We start from the raw sequence: 17,078 nt of genomic DNA on the forward strand, positions 1-17,078 counted from the left end.
CTTTTTAAGCTCCTGCTCCAAATGTACTAGTAGCTAGAGAGTAAAAAATAAAAAGCCCTCCTGAAAATAGCAAGCTTTGGCATCTGAACTTACAGTAGTATTCTTAAAGGTGCTAGACCATTTGATTTTCAGGCTTAATTATCTGGAAATGTATGTAAACACTTTTTACTTTATTCCACTAACTAGAAATAATTACCTGCATTGTTGGACCTGAGGATAAGTTAACAAGGATGAAAGAAGAGTCATAATACTATTTGTTGAAGCTGTTAGATCATCTAGTTCCAGAAGAGCATCCCATAATGTATTTATAATGAAGGGTACCTATAAGATCAGTTATCAAAAAAACAGTTATTAATTTTATATAAAATATTCACAAGCTATCCCAAATCATATCCCAGGAATTGCTACTGATTCATCAACATATATAATCTCAATGATCTTGGATAGTGCCAGTTTTGAGCAAGGTCAAGAAGGAGACCTTATTTGCCTTTCAGAGTTCTCTAACCCCTCTTTTTAATGCCACTCAACTCTACTTTGGCACGTCCCTTCCTAACCAGGCTCATAATGGGATAGACAATTCAGGAAATAAGATGGCCAATACGCTACATAAAAAACTAAACAATACAGTGTGGGCGCAATAAGACATGACCCTCTACATAAAGTAATTTTAATATACAATCATGCACCAACCACATAACAATGTTTCAGTCAATGATGGACCGCATAAATGATGGTGATCCCGTAAGATTAGTACCATATAGCATACATGTGTAGTAGGCTATACCATTTAGTACTCTATGATGTTCTAACTCTATGATGTTTGCACAACAATGAACTCGCCTAATGACACATTTCTCAGTATGTCTTCCTGTCATTAAGCAATGCATGACTATTAAAACAGTACTAATCATCACAAAAAGACAAATTAGCTTTTGAGCTTTTAAAATAGTTCTTGCTGCACTTTCAAATATACATGTTCTGGTTCTGAGAATACAAAAGAAAATCAGACCTTAAAACAGGCACTTCAAAAAATGAGACCAGATTTAAAAACCAAAAGCCAAAACCCAAAAATCAAAAAAACCAAAAATCTCATACGTCTAAAAACCAGGGGTAAAATAAAGAAATGTTTGTTTTCTTCTCAAGGAAGTTCCCTATATATTCTGTACACAAAGAGGAAGTAAATTCACTCTTCCCAAGGATAATATGTAATTAAGATCACATACATCAGAGGGCTATGTGTCATAAGCAAAACGGAAGATGAAGGAGAAAAAAGTACTCAATGTTTTCCTAATACTCTACACCCTAAATGTAAACAACCCTGATGGGAAAAAAATGCAAAAATATTTAAATTTACCTTATGTGTCTGAAGATACACCAGGCTTTCTACCACAGGTACTAATGATGCTGCAGCAACAGCTCTGACATCATCATCAAGGTCCTGGAGTCCTTCAATTATTCTAGTTAAAACTTTAGGCAATAAAGTATTAATTACATCCTGTAAAACAGTACATCAAAATAGATTAATTTACTGTAGTACAATTATTGTAAACATTTTTTATTAAACTTGCCATATGAAAGCATAAATTTAATCTTTATTGATTAAAAAAGTCACAAACAGAAAAGAAAAATAACATTAATAGAAGCCTATGTGACTAATCTCATTTGAAAAAGATTACAACAAAATCAAGTACTTTACTATTCAATGTGACTTAAAACATCAGAACACGTTTTTGAGGTAAGACTATGAATTCTCTGTGTGAAAACACACACATACGTACCCCTGTCCTAGAACCTTAACTTCTATTTCTCATTCAATGCCACTGACAACCAAAGGGGGTACGAGAAAAGAGGGAAGAGAAAGCTATCCCTTCCCGCTTCTCATTATTCCAATCTACTCTCTTTTCAATTTTCCCAGTAGAGCTGCCCCCAGAGGCTACTTTTGTGATCATACACTAGGAAACTAGCTGTGAACTGGTCTTGCTAAGAAATAGGAACAAGTTTCCGCACCTAACAAACCATCTGTTGTCATACTTAATTCTTAGCAGCATCACCTATCTCTATGACACTACCTCAAAAAGGCAAATCTTGAAGAACTGGCTTATCTGTAACACTAAGAATCTAGGGCCATTTCATATAATTAATGAAAATAAACTAAGAGGGGGGGAAAAGTCTCCTATATATCCTTCAAAAACCTAAACATTTACCTGACGAACTGCCAAAGCATATTTTATTCCCAGCAGACCTCCATGTCTAACTTCCCATTGTTCTTGTGTAAGTAACTTAAGCAGCACATCCACAGTCTTATGAACTCCAGTTTCATTCATGTGCTTTAACACCACACCTAATGTTTGAGCACAAGTTTCACGAACTGGTGCCACAACCTACAAATGAGAAAATAAGAAACCTCATATTTACAAAAAACTTATTTTGTTGAATTTGACATTTGATTGGGCAAAGCCTCACTTAGGCGATACTTACTTCATCAGAAACAAAGTCTCCAAATCTGTCTAATGCAAAAACACAAAGGAGTCTAATAACCAAGTCTTCCAACCACTCTTGATGCTGCTGAATCATCTGTTAAAATGATCATTTTTTAGTAATGAAGATCACACTTTGTATTGGGGGTTGGGGAAACACACTAAGTCCAAAACCAAAACTAAAATATCAGGACAGATTATTTTAGCTGTAGGAATAATAATCAAAATACAGAATAGTCCCAATTACTATCTTTAATACTAACCACATCCTCTTTGATGTTTAATTAAATTCACATATACTATACTACAATCTTTAAGATTCATGAATTCTATTAAGTTACTTGCACTCCAAGAGAAGTTAAAAAACTATTGAAGATTGCTCTGATATCAATTATATCTGTCACGTATCTATTATCTATCTATCCTATTATCAGTGTCTCCATGCTACACCAATCATATCGCTCACTGACTTCTAAACTATCCTCTTATTCATCTTACTTTACCTTCCAGTCCATTCATTATATCCTTCTCAAATACTCTTGCTTCCACATATTTTTCCACTCCATGTTTCTGAACAAATCTTTCCCGTGAACTCATTCTTCCTCTGTCTACAGACTTCTTCCTAACCGTTTTTCTCATATTCACCTTTCCATATTTCTTCTTATTTACCTCTCATTTCTACTTCATGGCACATGCTCTGTTACTTCTCTGTCTTGGAAAAAGAGGCCAACCACTGAAACTTGGTGAATAATTGGTGCTTTACTACACTTACTTCTTCTAAAGTGCTGTCTCCCATTTTACCACCGCTTTTCCCATGAGCTTTAAGGATTTCCCTAAGTCCAGTGCCTGCGCCATGTCGAACCTAGAAAGAACCAAGAAACAAATGTCTGAGGTTAAATGCTTAAGAAACTGAGTTTAACTTTTCTTTACTATGAAAAAGGGATATAGGATCTTTGAGAAATTAGAACAAACTAAGTGATACATCACAAGAACATGTTTTTCTTTTACTATCTAAGAAGAATTACATAGTACATTAATTTCACAACTTTAGTTATGTGGAACTTTTTTAAAACCAAACTAAGAAAATAGCTATTCTGAAATCCTTCTGAGATATTAATCCACTTGACTGCCACTCCTCTACCCTCTACCTGCATTCAGCATTATCCACAGCAAAGGAGAGGAAAGAAAGTATCATACATTGCTCCTTATAGCCCCAACACCAACATTTTAGAAATATATGCATCAAAACTAAGTTCCAAAGCTACCAGTGTTAAGTGTGAAATGAAGACAATACAATTAAAATGTCTCATGACTAATGCTTCACTGTAGCCCTGTAGCCTTTTGAAGCGTCATCTGAGAGGGAAGAAACAGGCCACTGACACTGCACCCATTTATTTAAGACTCCGTTTGAATTAAGACTTGAACAGTTTTAAACGGAAGTACCTCAAGAAGCAGAAAGGCTGCTAAAAAGTTTTTCAAAGCGGTGTTTTTTAAATTATCCAGAAGCCAACAAAAGCAGGACAGAATGTTTTGAAACCACCAACCCTCAACTTCAACCAGAGGAACTTCACTTTCATTTCTCATACGTATTGGAACCTGTTCAAGATTTTCTTTGAAGAAATTATTTCTGAGGCTAAAAAGCTGGTCTGGAAACTACTGTTCTTAATCAAAATCGTCTACTTCCAAAGAAAATTTTTACATCTGGGAGAGATACGCAAGTCTTTATATTATTGCTAAAAGAATGAAAAGAAATGAACAATTCACTAAAGAAATAGGACAAAAAGGGTATGAAAGGGGAAAATGAGTCTAAAATTTTCTACTTAGGTGAGTAACAAAGTGTTCTGGCCAGTGGTCCTAAGAGGTAAAGAGGGGAAGCATAGGTTATGCTTGACACTGTTCCCTTCATTAGTGAAGAAAATAGAGCTGAGACACAATAAAATGAAGAAATCTTACCTCCCAGGAGGGATTAAAAAGGTCATTGCAAAGTTCTTCACAAAAGCTTTCTAACGGCCATTCATTTGTCTGAATAAGAAAAACAAAATTACTACTAATTCAAAAGGTCTATTTTATGCTAACAATTTAAGTAATTTAGTAAAGCGTATTTATTTGTAGGCCTAGTAATAATAGTCAGGTTTTTAAAAACTGAAATAATTAAAATTTTTACTAATGAAGACAAGATTTTTAATTAAAATTTCTCTCAATTAATAGATTATTAAGTACTATCTACTGAGACATTAGTATGAAAAAACTATAAACAATTTCAAAGGACACTTTAGGGCATTTCAATAGTACCTCTTCAATTAAGGAAGAACTGTCCGGCATATTATCAATCAAAACTTTGGAATCATTTGCAGACTGATTAATAACAACGTTTGCTATTTTTCGTCTCTTTTCTTCTGGTTCCCCATCAGTGCTATCATTGCTAAAAAATAAAAGTCACGAATTTAAAAAGTGAGTAAAAGATAATGTGAACCACAATGAATGCAAGAGAATCCACCATTTGAACAAATGTTTTGCCATATTCTGATTATATGATTTACTTAAAATTTCATGTATCAAATAACTTAGATTAACTACTTAAAAATTCTTGAGCAAAATATATCCTACTACTCTTATTGATGAAGGTAAAATAGATCAATGAATTCTTGCTTTCAAACTGTATCTCAAATTTAACAAGTCTTTTTTCCTTTCTCTCTACAATCAGCTCCTCTCCTTTTTATTTGAAACTCCTTTGGTCTAACAGCCTAAATCTGGCCCAGCATATTGTTTTTAGGCTTTTGTACCCTGGAGAAAACTAATATACTGAGTAATGCACTATAATCTTACTAGTTCTTGAAAAACATAAAAGAACTGAGCAACGAAAATGTGCCCAGAAAATTTGAGGAAATGTTATTTTATGACTAAAAGACCAAAATACCAAGGCTAGCATAATAACAAAATATTACAAAGGAGAATACAGGTAAAACTATTTAGTATTAACAGAATGGAACAATTAGCACAGTTAAGGTATACACAGCATTATTTTTTATAAATATTCCCTCCCTCCATCTTAACAGTGTAATTTATTTCTCCAACTACTTTTTCTATAAGGTGATGAAAGAAATCTGAGCCTCCCTAATCTCATTCCTATTATTCTTTCCCCAATTCTCTCCAATCTAGCCAGGCTGGTTGTCGTTAAACTAGATAGTCACGTTAGACATGTTTCTACTTCCAGATATGTGCCCTCTATTTGAAATGTCTTTTCCAAATATTCATATCCTCCCTTCTTCCAGGTCTTTACTGAAAAGTCACCTCTGTGAATCCCTCCCTGACCATCCTATCTAAAATTTCAAATTCTCCCCACAAAACATTTCACATGTTCCTTCCTTGTTTTATCTCTTTTTTCTTCTTAACCTTTATCATTAACATGACATATATATGTGTGAATAAAATTCAATGAGATATATATGAATAAAAGTCACTAGAAACACTTATTAAGTTACTATATGAGCCTAATGCGCTGTTAACTTGAAAAACGCTGTGGCTAACAAGTCAAAAAACATTTTATACTTAAAAAAAAATAACTGCCAGTAAAAATGTATACCAAGTAAATGTTTATTATTTATCCCTTTTTGTGCCTAGCTTTTAAATAAACACTGTAAACACTTTTTAGCTTTACATCAATACAAAGAACAACAAAAGGTTCTGTCATGTGCAACAAAACTCTATTTTCATAAGTTCTCATGTGTTTATTAATTCATCATTTAGTCAAACATTTCTTGACCACCACTATAGATTCTAATTTAACAGAGCCGTGTGGGGCCTAAGAATCGGCATTTCAACAAACCCCTCAAAGCGCTTCTGAAGGGGGCTGTTTTGAACCACCCTTTGCTCCAAACTGTACACAGATATCACTTTTATTAACTCATTAAGAAAGTGAGGACAGTGATTTTACCCACAAAGTTCTTTCCTACCACAGAAATATTACTCACTATTTGACTTAGCCCCCAACCTAGGGAACAGGTGGTATAATACTGTGACAATTCACTTTATTAATGCAGTACTTCTAACTTGTGGCCCTTAGACCATCCTCTGACTTCACTCTACTATTCTCACCTCTGTTCATTCATCATGTTTCTTGAATATTTCAAGATTAAGGCAGTTATACTTGTTCCCTCTGCCTGGAATGCACTCCCTTTGGAAGATCTTCTGCACTTATTCAGAGTTCATAGTGAGAAAAAAAATCTGCATATGAGGATTTTTCTGGGGAAGTTGTCCTAGTCCTCAGTAACAGTAAATTTTTGAGTGGTTATTAGCGCCGTGAAGTCAATCCCTACTCTTACAGCCCCTGTGTACAGCAGAGTGGAACCTTGCTCAGTCTCTGCATCATTCTCTCACCTTCTGGCACTGTTTATCAGACAGTGCTCCGCTGCTGTTCATAGAGTTTTCATAGCCCATTATTTCTGGAAGTGGGTGGCCAGGTCCTTCTTCCCAGTCTGTCTTACTCTGGAAGCTCTGGTCAAACCTGTTCACCATGGGTGACCCTGCTGGTATTTGAAATACCAGTGGCATTGCATTCAGGATCACAGTAACATGCAGCCACCACAGTATGACAACCAACAGAAAAGTGGTATGGCTCCCTGACCAGGAAATGAACCTGGCTGCTGTGGTGAGAGTGCTGAATCTTAACCATGAGACCACCAGGGCTGGCTGTAATAGTAAATACTCTCTAAAAATTGTGCAAGACAATCCAAATGGTACTCCATGGCTAAAGACAATGTCTGCAAAATGTTTTTAGAAATCAAGCACAGATCTAAGCTACACAGCATTACTGTTTTAAATAAATAAGCAGAAAAGGATTACTACCTCTTCTCGTTAGTTTCCACTGCATCCCTGGATCTCTGTTTTGCAAATAACTTGGCCATTCTTTTAGCTTTGTTTTTTTGTCTATTGCTCATTCCTGTTCGAAATTCTGAGTCAATCAATTCAGCTGCCTGGAGAGTCTAAAAGAATAAAAGAATGGTGAGTTTGAACTTTTGAAGTTAAAATAAATACTCAGTCTCAGCCTTAGAAGAGGACTAAGTCTACAAATTTCACTATATACAAATTGAGTCTTTTTTGACAGCTTCATGCTATTCTCTTATGTGGCTGTACCATAATTCCACTCTCTTCTTCCTTCTTCCCTGTTCTTCCAATTTCCAACAGATGTTCGTGCATATAAGTTTTTTTTATGTTAGAATGTATTATCCTAACCCACAGAGGGCTTTGAACAGATGAGACTTTAAAATAACCATACCACCCAAAAGTCATAAGAATAAAGAATGTCAAAAGAAACGGATAATCATCATCTACTGAAAAAATAAAATAATTACAGCCATAAGTGATTGGTAGGGCATCCTACAGTCAATTTAGCCCATATGCACCTTTCCTCATAACCCCTCATGCCACTTTTTGCTTTCTTTTCCATTCACGGGAGACATTATAAAGACTGTGAGACAGAAATGCTTTCAGCCCAAGCCTAAAAATCCTTTCTGCCCTTAACTGAGTAAGATTCAACTGAACTTTACACTTCTACAACCAACTGGGGTCACCAGTGTGGTTGACCTGCTATAGTCTTGGTCCAGGGACCACTGGCACGTATACAAGGCAATGCAGCAGTGATGAGCCTATGGAAACAAGCAACCTTCAGCAATTCTTTCCAAAGGTCCATGACATATAAAGCCAACCAAACTTGGATCTTCCAAACCTCAAACTGGCTGTTGCCCATCCCACATCCCACTATTCTATCCATTGCCCATTTTCTCTAATACACCCACCCATTCATTTTCTTATACCATGTCCAACTACCACACTGTGAGCACATTACTACATTTTTGTTCTCCTTTATTATACTCTAGTTTCTTCTTTATTTTTTATTTACATTTATGCTTCCGTTTGTAATCCATTTCTTTCCATTGCTTCCTGGCTGTCATTAGATTTTCTGCCTCTTTATACTCTTCTCCTTTTTCTCTCTGATATGTGCCATTTTTTTCTTGTCTACAAAAGTCATTCATCATCACATACCCCCAACCCTAAAAAATATACTTTACAAATTCTAATGGTTTGGAGGACTAGTATAAAGGCAAACAGAACCATTCTCCACTTAAGCAAAGGGAAAGGCCAAGGAAATGACAAGATAAGGGTTTCATGACTACAAAGCAGGAATTCTTAATGGGGCCCATGGAATCCTTAAAGGATATTGCAGGGGCAAAACAAAAGAGTACTGAACCCTTTGAAAAGTAATATTTCACTTGTAAGTGAATTTTTCTAAGGAGAGAGCCACAGTTTTTACTGGAGCTTAAAAAGAATCTGAGGCATAAAAAAAGAAGCACAAAGGCATCCACTGGGAACTGGAATAGAGAAAAAGGAGGAATACGGAGCAAAATTATGGTACAGTCATAAAACAAAATAGCATGAAGCCATAAAGAATGTGCTCAACCTGTATATAATGATATATATTAAGTTACACGAAGTGAGAAATGCAAACAAGGCTTAAAAGGATACATATCCTTGTACGTACATAGAAATTTTCAGGAAGAATGCACAAGTAACTTAAAAAGGGTTGCCAGTGGGGTGTAGAGACATGGATGTCCACCAATTTTTGGAGAAAAACTTCTTTTCCTTCGTAATATATACCGTTTTGCATTGGTTGAAAGTTTTTTTTTTATCATGTTTGTTACTTTAGAAAATAAAAGAATGAATCATAGCTCTGAAGATTTCTAGTATCATCATCCCACTCTCTCACACATTTACTTTTTCTTTCCTTCACTAAAGAACAAAGGAAAGAGTAACTAACACAACTAGTTCAATACTAGTTGAGTATCCTTCAATACAAGTGGCTCCTAAAAGGTATACCACTGCTTTTATCCAACAGTTTGGTGTCTTCAAGGTAGGTTGAATTTCTGTCTCTTTAGAATCTGTCATTAGAAATCCAAATTATGAAAACACTAAATTATGGTGGCACTAGGCAGCAATGAACAGAATCCAGGATAGCATTTTCTTTTTTAATTACAATTGCATAGCAAAATGAAGCAAATCTCTTTGATTATTACTTGCAATCAAACAACCAAAGGTTTTACCTACAGGTTGTTTGTTTATAAGGGCTGCTGAAGTCGGGGTGTAATCCAAATCTTCATCATTAAAGAGTTCTTCAGTACTCATTCCAATGGCTTCTCCCATATTAAGGCCAAGTTTCTTCTGTAGTAGTTTCCGTTGGCGTGCTATCCTCTCTTTAGGATCTACTTCACCTTTAAACAGAAAAGAAATATACTTCCTCTAAATCATTTAAGAAATTTTCTAACACATGAAGATAAGAGTTGATTCAAATGTTCTTAAAAAATGTAACTATTAAAATACCCCTCCTGACAATAAAACAAACTATACACACAATCTCTGAATATGCCATAAACTCTATTACCTAACCATGATTGGTAAATAGTATTCTAGCTAATAAAACACTCTACCAGTTTTCATGAGATTCTTCCATTGTCCTACTGACAATTATCAAGTATATATAAAATGAGATGCATTCCTATGAAAATAAAGCAATCTTATTTTATAGCTACACCTTGTATATTCTCTGAAAGATCTAACCAGGCTAAAAAAACAAAACCTAGATTTTACTTGACAGAAAAAGATCTCAACAAATACATGCTTATTCCAAGTGTGCTCTTTAGGTATTTTTAGCCCATACAGCCCTAACAGCCCAGATAACAAAGATAAAGGCATACAAGTAGATAGATTTTGAACGTCCCAAATAAAACCCTCAATAATTCAGTGGAAAACAGATCAAACAGTACTATTTTAAAAATAAAAATTTGGGCTTAAAATAACTTAGATGCAAGAGACAATTCTACATTACTGGGAAAAAAATTTAACATTTTAAAATCAATAATGATCTGTTTCTAATAATGACCAAGTTCTTATTGGACTAACTCTCCACAGATTATAATAAACTCTTGCCAAAACACAAAAAAACACCTGAAGGCACTGAAAGAGAACAAAAGTAGGCATATACATGGATGTGTTGTCAATACCTGGAAGAAGGGCATGGTACTGGGTGAGTTTCCCATTTCTGCAGTTTTTAACCTGAGAGTAGACCCAGTCCATGATATGTGAGGTAGCTAAAAATTTAGGGGAAAAACCCAGTCTTTCTGGCTTGAAGAACTAGAGGAAGGAGAGTCAGAGGTCACTATAGCCATTAGAAGGTAGACAGAGAAAACCCATAAGGAGAGATCCAAAGAGAAGGCCCAAATTCTGTGTAAACTCAGCCAAATCTTTGGCTGAATTCTGAACTATGCATGCACAGGGAAGATTCCAAACAGTTCAGCTAAAGCTAAAAACTAAATTGAGATGTGAGCTGTTGCCCACCACAAAACAGTTTGTGATTTGAGTTTCCCCAAATTAAATGCCTGCTACAACAAACAAACAAGCAAAGAAACCAATCAAACCAAAACACTCTTGGGAAGAAAATGACAGAATCTAGCCTGCACAGTATAGCATTTACAATGTGAGGGATACACTTCAAAATTAATTGACATACAAGGAATCAGGAAAATATAATCCATTTTCAAAAGAAAAGACAGTTGATTGAGACCAACTCTGAGAAGATCCAAATGCTGGAATTAGAAGAAAAGATTTTTAAGCAGCTAGTATAACAATGCTCAAAGTAAAGAAAGATATCATCACAATGATGAAAAGACAGGATACCTCAACAGAGAAACAGAAACTATAAAAAAGAACCAAATAGAATCATACACTTGAAAAGGGTGAGTTTTGTGATGTGCAAAAATATGCCAATAAAGCTATTTTTTTAAAAAAAGAAGTAGGTCTGGAATTGAACAATATCTGAAATTTTCAAATCACTAAATGGGCTTAGCAGCTGAATGGAGATAACAGGACCAAATATAAGTGAATTTAAAGATTGGATACTTTGCATTGCCCTATCTATAGAACAGAGAGGAGGGGGAGAAAAGATTAAAGAAACAACCTGAAAATGAAATTAAGACAACAATTATACATATAATAGCATCAAAAGCAAAACTTAAAACTTATATTCCTACAAAATATTGATGAAAGAAATTACAGAAGATCTAAATAAATGGAAAAACATTCTATTTTCATGGATCACAAGACTTAATATTGTTAAGACAGTAATACTTTCCAAACTGATATACAGATTCAACACAATTCCAACCAAAATATCAGATGGCTTTTTTGAAGACATTGACAGACTGATCCTAAAATTCATATGGAAATGCAAGGGACCCAGAATATCCAAAACAATCCTGAAAAAGAACAAAGTGGGAGGCGCATGCTTCTTGATTTTAAAACTCACCACAAAGGAGCAATAACTAAGACAATGAGTTATTGGCATAAAGATAGACATCGATGGAATACAACTGAGACGTCCAGGAAAAAAACTGCATGTCTATGGCAAACTAGTTTTCAACAAGGGTGCCACGACAATTCAGTGGGGAAAGAATAGTTCTTTTCAACAAATGGTGTTGAGACAACAGTATAGCCACATGCAAAAGAATGAAGTTGGACCCTTAACCTCACAACAGACAGAAAAATTAACTCAAAATGGATCAATAACAGATAGTAAAAGCTAAAGTCATAAAACTCTTAGAAGAAAACGCAGGGGCAAATGGCCTTAGATTTGGCAATAGCTTCTTACATATGACCTCAAAACCTTGAGAAACAAAAGAAAAAGATAAATCAGACTTCACCAAAATTAAACACTATCGTGCTTCAAAGGATACAATCAAGAAAGTGAAAAGACAACCCACAGAATGGGAGGATGTTTGTAAATTATATTATCAGGTAAGAGGTTTGTATCTAGAATATATAAAGAACTCTTACAACAATAATAAAAGAACAAATATCCCACTTAAAATGGGCAAAGGATCTGAATAGACAGTTCTTCAAAGATAAACAAATGGTCAGTAAATACATGAACAGATGTTCAACATCATTATGCAGCAGGAAAATGCAAATCAAAATCACTTCACACTCACTAGTATGGATATAATTAAAGTCAGTTAATGACAAGCACTGGCAAGGACACGGAGAAATCGGAACCCTCATATACTGCTAATGGAATATAAATCAGTAGAGCCATTTTGGAAAATAGTCTGGCAGTTCCTCAAATGGTAAAATATGGTTACCATATGACTCAGCAATTCTAGTCTTAGCTACCTACACAAGAGAAATGAAAATATATGTCCACACAAAAACATGAACATGAATGTTTACTGCAGCATTATTCCTAATATCCAAAAGGTAGAAACAACCCAAATGTCATCAACTGATGAATGGATAAACAAAACATGATTTACAATATGGAACATTATCCAGCCATAAAATGAAATAAGACTACTTTACACCCATTAGAATGGCTGCTATCAAAAAAACAGAAAATAACAAGTGCGGACAAGTATGATGAGAAAACAGTTACTCTGAGTTGCTACCGAAGCACTGCACAGTATGACAACCCTCCTCATATACAGAGTCTGGACATGTAGATAAAGACTTGAGTTTAGGATTCCCACCACAAGTTCCCACTTTGCTTTTCCTGGGGCGCCCTTTAAAATAACCACTTAGAGCTGAGCCCTCCAAAAGTTAGTGACCTCCACCCCAACCACCTTATAAGTAATAGGTGCTTCCTACTCGTCTCTCTCTCTCCTGCTTGCTCATGACCTGGGATGAAAGTCTGCCCTTCTCTCAGCTCATTGCCCCCCACCCCCCTTTTCTGGGATTTGTAAGTCGTAAATTTTGTGACTTTACTTTCTTTGCATGAGTGTATTAAAACTGTGCCTTCAATCAAAATGATCCCCGGGGTTTTCACTTCCCCAAAGTGGGAGATCAGATGCTGAAAGAGCTACCTGCCGACCCTGTGTGGGTGGCTTGTGCCTCCTCATTCAGCAGGTCATAATCTGCATATTCTTAATTTAACACACCAGCTACAGGCCCCACAACACAGTAAGATGTGCAGAAATTGGAAACCTTGTGCATTTTTGGTGGGAATGTAAAATGTAAAATGGTGTAGTTGCTATGGAAAACAGTATGGCAGTTCCTAAAAAAACTAAAAATAGAACTACCATATGATTCAGTAATTCCACTTCTGGGTATTTTCTCAAAAGAACTGAAAGCAGGAATTCAAACAGATATTTGTATACTCATGTTCAAAGCAGCATTATTCACAACAACCAAAAGGTAGAAGCAAGTCAAGTGTCCACTGATGGATGAACGGAAACAAAATGTGGTACAAACACACACTGAAATACTACTCAGCCTTAAAAAGGAAGGAAATTCTGACACATACTACAACATGGATGAACCCTGATGAGAATATTATGTTAAGTGAAATAAGCCAGTCACAAAATGACAAATACTGTATGATTCCACTTATTTAAAGTACCTAGAGTAGTGAAATTCATAAAGACAGAAAAATAGAACAGTGGTTGCCAGGGGCTGTGGGGAGGGAGGAATGGGAATTGTTGTTTAATGAGTACAAAGTTTCATTTTGCAAGATGAAAAGAGTTCTGGAGATCAGCTGAACAACAATGTGAATGTACTTAATATTACTGAACTGTACACTTACAAATAGTTAAAATGATAAATTTATGTTGTCTACATTCTACCACAATTAAAAAACTGATACATCCTATAACAGTAATAAAAACTATTTAGAATTAAAAAAATGAAATAAGCACTGATATATACACCACAATACGGATAAATCTTGGAAACATCCTGCTAAGTAAAAGAGGCCAGTCACAAAATATCACATATTGGGGGCTGGCCCAGTAGCATAGTGGTTAAGTTTGTGTGCTCTGCTTTGGTGGCCCAGGGTTTGTCATTTTGGATACCAGGCACAGACCTACGCACTGTTTATCAAGCTATGCTGTGGCAGGCGTCTCACATATAAAATAGAGGAAGATAGGCAAAGATGTTAGCTCAGGGCCAATTTTCCTCAGCAAAAAGAGGAGGATTGGCAGTAGGTGTTAGCTTAGAGCTAATGTTCCTCAAAAAAAAAAAAGACTACATATTGTATGACTCCATTTATCTGAAATGACTAGAATAGGCAAATCTATAGAGAAAGTAAGTTGCTTAGGGCTGGGAAAGGGAAGGGAGAAAGTAGGGGGATAAGAGGGTGACAGCTAAAGGATATGGGGTTTCTTCTTGAGGTAATGAAAATATTCTAAAATTGACTGCACATATCTGTGAATATACTAAAAACCACTGAATTGTACACTTTAAAAATGGGTGAACTGTATATGTGACTTATAGCTCAATAAAGCTATTTAAAAAAATTGTTAAGGCTGTTCTACCCAGAGGGAAAAACACTAGGCATCCAAAAGTGAAGACTGCTGGCTCACAAGTCTAGTACACTTACACAGAGCCCAAAATAGTCCTCTCATTCCAGGGAAAGTCCTATTGGGGAAAATATCCACACAACTGCAAAGGAAACAGGCCAGCACCTATACTGATCATGTATGTGTCTTTCATATATATGAAGAGACAAACACAGACGAGCAGACATTTAAAGAAAACCTAATTATAGGGTTTTAAAGGAGCACTATTCAGCATGCTGTCACTTAGCCTTAAAAACTGAGTTCTCAAAAAATTGGGGTTCCCAATCCTGGTTACATATCAGAGTTACCTATGGCATTTTTTTTCTTTTAAATAAAATTTCCTAGAGCTCTCCACAGATCTATTAAACCAGAATCTGTAGGATAAAATCCAAACACACATATTTTTTTAAAGTAACAAAGGTGATACCGACTTTTACTCCTGGATAAGGGTCAATGATTTCTGCTGATGTCCTTGGGTACGCTAGTAAGATCAGTAAACCTACTGTTTAGAGATAACTTTTTCAAATTAGGAAGTTTTTTAAACAATTTCTACCTCCCTTATTAGAAAAACTATGTTTTTCTGGAACTTAAGCAAATTCTCCTCTTATTTCTCTCCAAAAATAAACTAGACCTTTTAATAGAAACCATATTAAACAAGAGGGAATGGGTATTTGACATTTTTTTAAGATGAACAAACTGAAGATCATTTCATTAACTTAGCTAGATAGGTATGTTTTGACTAATAATTAATTTAATTAGCAAAAAAACAAAACACTGTTCTGTTTTGGTTTTAGTCAAAAGAGCAACTTATTTACTTACAGAAATCCATTAAAAACATCAAGGTTTTTTCCACTCAAGGCATCAATCTTGAATGGCCAAAACATTTATTTTATATCCAGATAGATTCTGTAAGTTTAAAGATAATGGGACAATTACCTATCCAAGATTTATTTTTCATTTCCAGTTTTTGCTTTGGTCACCAGCATGAGTAGATCCAATTATTTAAATATTTAAAACACATTATAAAAAGAAAACTATCATACAGCCTCTCAAATTTCCAGAATTGTGGAAAACATGACCACAATCTACACTAATACTGGCTTTTAAAATCTATTCAACTGAGGCTCTTGTGTAACACTTTATAATTTCTATATTACATAATAAAATGGCTGCTGAAATATTAATATGTATCTATTAATGATGTATATATATAGTACATATTCACTTAACAGAAGAAAAATATTCATATGGTAACCTTAGACCAAGTACTTCTGGTTACCTTCCCCACCCAAAGCGTGCCCCACCCACAATTGTAAACTCTAGCCAATTTACATTTCATGATATCTGCTGGATTTTTTTGCATGACTGATACATAGCATACCAAGTGATGAATTACTTTGAACCACACGTTTCAGATTTTCTTCTACAGAACTACTACATACCTGATTTTTCATCTTGTACTTCGAATTCTGCACCAGCAGATCCCAAAAGCGATGCCCCATGTTGTAACAATCTACATATATCAAATCTGTCAAAATTCAATCGATCTGTAGTAGAAGAATCTTCCATAGCACTTTCTGAAGTAGGTTCTAGACAAAGTTAAAAAAGATTTAATTTGATCATATAGCCAAAGTGTGGGATTAAGGAAAAGAGCATTACTTGGGGTGGGTGGGTAATATATTAAGAAAAGTAAAAGGTGGAGGAAGTAGAAAAGCTACTGTGGGTTTATTTATGATCAGCTCTTAGTTATTTATGAATAAACTATTTAGTTGGTGGCTCCCCTTCTACAAACTACCTGAATGTTAGTGGTTGTATGTGTGGCTGTTTTTGACTACAAAAGCACGATGTTATATGAAGAAATGCATCCCAATGTTGAAATACGTATGTTAGATATCGTGCTATCTCCACTTTCTGTTGACAGTTAAAAAGTACCAAGGTAACGGCATGAGTTAATTAGAGTGCTAAATTGGAAGACAAACACATACTTACAGAATATATTCAGAAACAAGACTAATAAACATCATCCCTCCCTATATCTGAGGAATATCTAGGATACAAAGCAACTACTCATTCAATAGGACTCACTTCTCATAATATAAGCAAATTATAATCTCACAGTAAACTGCTCAAAATTATCTATCAATCTGAGGCCTAAAATTATCTATAAAAGGTTCTGTATTCCTCCCAAAAAAAACGTTATGCTGCTAAATTTTAAAATATGTTG

General features: G+C 35.1%; 1 protein-coding gene across 8 annotated transcripts in view; it reads right to left on the reverse strand.

Annotated features, from left to right (window-relative positions):
- Positions 1 to 17,078, reverse strand: part of BTAF1 (B-TFIID TATA-box binding protein associated factor 1) — a 92,344-nt gene that overhangs the window by 55,553 nt on the left and 19,713 nt on the right. For 4 of the 8 annotated variants that reach the window (XM_070610182.1, XM_070610166.1, XM_070610173.1 and 1 more), the window contains 11 exons: positions 16,297 to 16,443; positions 15,674 to 15,760; positions 9,579 to 9,742; positions 7,323 to 7,459; positions 4,770 to 4,899; positions 4,431 to 4,499; positions 3,250 to 3,339; positions 2,479 to 2,574; positions 2,205 to 2,381; positions 1,355 to 1,495; positions 197 to 321 (listed from right to left, as the gene is read on the reverse strand). In XM_070610182.1, the coding sequence (XP_070466283.1) occupies positions 197 to 321; positions 1,355 to 1,495; positions 2,205 to 2,381; positions 2,479 to 2,574; positions 3,250 to 3,339; positions 4,431 to 4,499; positions 4,770 to 4,899; positions 7,323 to 7,459; positions 9,579 to 9,742; positions 15,674 to 15,692 (1,148 nt within the window). In that variant the 5' untranslated portion in view covers positions 15,693 to 15,760; positions 16,297 to 16,443. The remainder of the gene's footprint in view (positions 1 to 196; positions 322 to 1,354; positions 1,496 to 2,204; positions 2,382 to 2,478; positions 2,575 to 3,249; positions 3,340 to 4,430; positions 4,500 to 4,769; positions 4,900 to 7,322; positions 7,460 to 9,578; positions 9,743 to 15,673; positions 15,761 to 16,296; positions 16,444 to 17,078) is intronic. The other 4 variants (XM_008532300.2, XM_008532291.2, XM_070610146.1 and 1 more) reach the window with 1 other exon arrangement.

The sequence above is a fragment of the Equus przewalskii genome, chromosome 1 (assembly GCF_037783145.1).
Source record: "Equus przewalskii isolate Varuska chromosome 1, EquPr2, whole genome shotgun sequence".
Taxonomy (NCBI): domain Eukaryota; kingdom Metazoa; phylum Chordata; class Mammalia; order Perissodactyla; family Equidae; genus Equus; species Equus przewalskii.